The 5,586-nt window shown below is 38.2% G+C and overlaps 1 protein-coding gene across 1 annotated transcript; it reads left to right on the top strand.

Moving 5' to 3' along the window:
* Nucleotides 1–289: 289 nt before the first annotated feature.
* Nucleotides 290–1,222, top strand: LOC113409290 (olfactory receptor 10C1-like). Its single transcript, XM_026663038.1, has one exon. The coding sequence runs from the start codon at nucleotides 290–292 to the stop codon at nucleotides 1,220–1,222; it is 933 nt and encodes a 310-aa protein (XP_026518823.1).
* Nucleotides 1,223–5,586: the final 4,364 nt, after the last annotated feature.

Genomic DNA, 5,586 nt, shown 5'->3' with positions numbered 1-5,586 from the left:
AGTCCATTAGCCCTGTAGCAGGCTGCACTATTAGCTGGAGACATTTACTAGAAGAAGACATGGTCATATGAATTAAGCCAGTTTATTACATATAAATGGATATTATCAATAAACAGGCATGATAGAATTAGAACACTTGATAAATCTAGGATACAATAATCACGGGGGCCATATAAGCAGATAGATACTGAAGTGAAACTGTCATACTGAATAGATAGATAGATAGATAGATAGATAGATAGATAGATAGATAGATAGATAGATAGATAGATAGATAGATAGATAGATAATGTTGCTAGAGAACCACACTGTTGTTAGCGGATTCATACTCCTGGGGTTTTCTGAGTTTCATGACCTCCATCTTTTGCTCTTCGCAGTGTTGTTGTCTCTCTATATCCTCACCTTGATGGCGAACACCCTGATTATTATGATAATAAATTCCGATCACACCCTTCAGACTCCCATGTATTTCTTCCTTACTCACTTGTCTTGCTTGGAGGTCTGCTACATGTCAGTCATCATCCCAAAGATGCTGGAGAACATGCTGGTGGAAAAGATGGGCATTTCCTTTGTGGGATGTGCCATGCAGATGTTCTTCTTTCTCTTCTTCGGGGTTGCAGAGTGCTTCCTCCTGGCCGCAATGGCATTTGACCGGTACATGGCAATATGCAACCCCTTGTGCTATATGGTCATTATGAGTAGCAGTGTTTGTGGGAAACTGGTGGTGGGATCTTATGCATGTGGGACCATAGTGGGTCTGGTGCACACCATCATTACATTCAGCTCTCCATTTTGTGGCTTACTCATCAACCACTTCTTCTGTGAGATCCAGCCGCTCTTAGAGCTGCTCTGTGGAGACACTTTCCTGAATGAGGTTCAGGTCATTGTGGTGGCTGTGTTTGCCATTATGGTCCCATTCCTGCTGGTCATTTTATCTTATGTCTGCATTCTCTCCACCATCCTCAAGATGCCGTCAGCTGAGGGTCGTCTTAAAGCCTTCTCCACCTGTTCCTCACACCTAGTGGTGGTGACTCTGTTCTACGGCTCGGCAAGCTTCATGTACTTACGACCCAAGTCCACCTACTCTCCACCTGTTGACAAACTGTTCTCCCTGTCCTATACCATTGTGACTCCATTTTTGAACCCCATGATCTATAGCTTGAGGAATGAGGAGGTGAAAGGAGCCATAAGGAAACTGTGGAGGAAAATGCTTGATGCATGAATATAAAGTAGAGCTAGTCAAAATTTTCTATATTCTGACATTTTGATGGCATTTTTAGTTGTAAATTGTAAATTTCAATGAAAATAAATTTTAAAAAATCATAAAAATATTTGGGATTTGGACCAACTACAGAGGTGGTCATTCCCCCTCCCCCCCCCCCATGATAGTACAGTTTAATGAAACACTTTGAACAGGTAACACTTTAAAATTTTTGAAAAACCTTTAACTTAAAAAAAATACAGTGAAACCTTGTTCTGCTTCTTGCTTGCTTTTTTTTTAACAGTTCTAATGTAAAAAAAAAAAGGATAAACTGTCTAATAAAGCCGACTGGTAATTAGATTATGTTTATTGAGTTCACAATGGAGTTACTCCTGATTTGGAACAGGCCCGATGGCTTCAACAAAACTGTTCCTTGTTTAAACTGGCATGAATGAGAGGAGAATTTGGTCTGGATTTTCACCACCTTACATGGATTTTATTATATTAATAGGGAAAATGAATATAAAGTTCTACTGTATTTTATTACATTAATTGGGAAAATATAAATTTCTGCTAGAGGCCATTATACAGACTTTATTAAAGATCCCAGGAAGTAGTTGGTTAATGACTTTGCGTTCCTTATATGATTAGTGCTATAATAGTGTAAAGTATTAAAGGCTAGATTCTGTACTCAGAGGTATAGGTGTCATTCCAGAGATACTCCTTTAAAACCAATGGAGTTACTCTGATTTACACCAGTGTAACTAAAAGTAGAATCAATTCCAGTGGCGCTACACCAGATTTACACCTTCATAATTGAGATCATCAGCATCGTCATTGTTTCTGTAACTATTTTGTATATATTGTACCTGTTTTGCTTTGCTCATTTTCACTGTTTATTTACATAATAAAATGCACATTAGTGAGAATGCTAAAATATGTATTATTTTATTTACAACAGTATTAAATTTTTTTAAAATGCCTAACTCAGATATTACCAATGGTCTTTCTTTGGTTTAAGGAGAGCTGAGGACTGGATTGCTCATGACCCAAAACTCAGGAGTTGGTCAAAATTCTTTGGATTCCAAAATATTGATTTTTTTCATCAGATCACAAATTGCAATTAACATTAAAAGAGAAAATATTTTGATCCATCTTTTCTCCTCTGCCCCATCCCCATTTTAGCAAAGATATATTATGACCATGATAATAAGAGATGTATTTATTCCATTCAGTGGAGAGAGTAATGGTGCACTAACACAAGGGAATTTACACACATATATCAGTTACTGAATTAAGAAGTGGCACGATTAGCTGATAGCAATAGTAGGTTGTTATCCTACATGTGGAGTAGCCAGTAGAAAGGGAAGTATAATCTTTAGCCAGCATTTACATTGATAGTGAGCAGGAGTTTGGTGCCTAACTACAGACAAAGGTTATGAAAATGTCCTCTTCAGTAATAAGAAAACAAAACAAAAAACACCATATCATGAAATCATCACTCCATAGCTCACCTCTTAGTCTTCGTCCTTAAAGGAAATCTGCACAACAGATTCAAGATGAGCCTAGGTGCTTAAATTCAGATTTTTTCCCCCCAACAGAACATAACAAAATCAAAATATTTTATATGGGAACATATCAATTTCATTTACATTTTCAATGACAAATTATCAAAACATTTCTGGATTAATATAATATAATATAATATAATATAATATAATATAATATAATATAATAATCAAAATGATAAAGTGAAAGAAAATTATTCAACCTCATAAAAATGAAACATTTTGCCCTAATTGAAACAAAATTTTCTGCCCTTATCAAAATAAAATGGGTTGATGAGGTTGAAGAGAAATATTTTCAGAATATTGTGCTTTGTGAAAAATGCCTAGATTTTGCATTTTTGTTCCAATTTGGGGTGAAATGAAATTTCAAAATCTCATAATTTCCCATGATGTGTAAATTCCATTTTTTTTGACCAGATGTGGTTAATAGTATGAAGCAAGCATATGAATGGTTTGATTTTGATCTCACTTTCACTGAGTTTACAGAAAAGTAATATCCCCATTGACTTCAGTGATGTGATTTTTTACAGCAGATGAAGATCTGACAGGAGAGATGTTCAGCCTGACTCACCACAGCATTATTTCTGATTTACACTGGTTTAACTGCACTGATCTCATACATTGACAAAGACATTTTGGAAACTGTCAAAATATTCAATATATAATGTTTTAGGATGGGATTTTCACAGGAACAGGGGACTGGAAGGGACCTCATCAAGTTCAGTCCCTGCTACCACAGGCAATCTTTTCATAAAAGCCTGATCATATATTTATTAAGTTCTGTCTTTAAACTAGTTAGGCTGTTTGCCCCACAATATTCCTATATGGAGGTGTCACGAGGTCCACTCACTGCTAGGACGCCTCCTCCTGGTTGTTCCGGGGAGTAGTTCTTTCCAGGTCTGAGAACCCCTCTGTTCTCTTATTCTCTGGGACTCAGTGCACTCCCTTTTCATGACTTGGCCCTACAGCTAGGTCACTATGTGTGTTTCTCCCTTTCAGAGTATCAAAGTCCCAGAGGACAAACCATCCCCGGCACTCTCCAAATCCACTGCCCTGACTGTGCCACTTCCCCAGGCCTGTCCACTAGTTTGGGTTCCAGATCACAGACCCTACAACCAGCAGCCATGGTCTGCACAGTCCAAAAAAATTGCTACTGTTTGCCTGGCCTCCTTCTGCTTTGCCTCTATCAGGCTCGTTCCTCACCCTCCTCAGCGCCAGGACCCCAGAACTTCTATTCTCCCCCTAGTTTCTTCCTTTCCCTCTCTATGGCTGTACCATTGTTTCACCAGCTCTACTTCAGGGACATCTCAGTTTTACAGAGATACATCATAGTGTTAGCCAAATAGGGCCCGTTTCCCCCCGGAGCTTACCTAATTACACCAAGGAGGCACGGAGAGACAAAAAAGACGGGTACCAGGTCCTTTATTAATCGGTCAGCTGAGCGGGCGCTCTCATCAGCTCATGCCAGAGGAGAGACACACCTTACATGGCCGGAACAGGCCCTTTTTATAACCAGTAACAAACAACTTAGCCTTCATTCTTCTGCGTCATGACGCTGACCTATAGATAACAGGTTACACAGAATACATATATTATTTTGGGAAGGGGGATACAAGAGACATCTGTTGCGGATACATTTGTCATTCTGAAGGGAGAACAAGGTACATTCCTTGACCCTTTGCACTAAATACCTTGGGGATATCTGGAGAAGCAGCTGCATATACTTGTGAGCCAAGTGAGCCAATTAGCAAATAGCTGACATGGTTAAATGCACGTCCCTAATTTTATTTAGATCTTTAGGCCTTTTCCATCAATAGGTCAAGTCATTTTTATCATTCTACATGTCCAGAGACCTAGAAAGCCTTCATCAAACTATCTTTTTTTCCTAACAGTTCATTATTATTGCAAGGGATAATCCTTTCACTCTCATGTGTTTTTCCCCTTTGTGCATATGTGCCCAGTTGAAGGTAATTCCCCTGTGACTGTAGGGGAACTACAATTTATGCTAGGTAGGGCTCTGGCCCTTTAACTCCAAAGGAGCTACACTGGTTTACATTAGCTGGGAATCTGGCTCTTGTTTCAGAGATTTGCTCTTGTTGAAGTCAGTGGGAGTTGTGCTGACTTCAATGATAGCAACATCTGGCCAATGGGTTATAAATAGTCCAGGTTAGGACTAGAGCTGATGTCTCAAAAACTATTCAATAATTTGTATTGTGTCATTCCCAGTTTTGTTCCCTGACTATTCACACCCCCTGAGAGCAGGGCCTCAGATGGCTTTTAAAATCTCTGCCAATGAGAAATTATAATTTGTTGGTCAGACCCTCAGCTCATGTAAATTGTTGTAGGTGACCGATTCAAAGGAGTTACATCAATTTATAGCAGCTGAGGATCTTGGTCCATTGCCTTGGACTAAACTGTATCAGTTTATACCAATAATCTTTTCTTTTCCTTTTTATTGTAAAACATTTAGTGAATGTCAACACAATCATTTTCAAGTATATATCGTTTAAATGAAAAAAAATCATTTATTTTATATTACAGAAGAACAACCTTACTGGAAGACTCAATATTACTGCAGCAAAACTGGAGCATGCTGAAAGAAGAAGAAGAAGAAACTAGAGAAAAATCTATCAATATAGCTGACAAAGCCATTTTTTCATTAGAACCTATGTGACCCTGTTAATATAATCTATCTATCTATCTTTCTATCTATCTATGCAGTCTCACATTTGTACTTAAGTGCCTGAAACAAAAATAAAATTGCCACAAAATACACAAACTCTTTGATTCAGGTGCTGCTAGAAGATGTTTCTTCTT

This window comes from Terrapene carolina, unplaced genomic scaffold (assembly GCF_002925995.2).
Source record: "Terrapene carolina triunguis isolate 2854851 unplaced genomic scaffold, T_m_triunguis-2.0 Scaffold32011, whole genome shotgun sequence".
Lineage (NCBI taxonomy): Eukaryota > Metazoa > Chordata > Testudines > Emydidae > Terrapene > Terrapene triunguis.
This window is presented reverse-complemented; position numbering and strand designations above follow the sequence as displayed.

Excerpts from the sequence above, each read along its gene's own strand:
- LOC113409290 (XM_026663038.1), top strand. The coding sequence starts at position 290 with ATGTTGCTAGAGAACCACACTGTTGTTAGCGGATTCATACTCCTGGGG.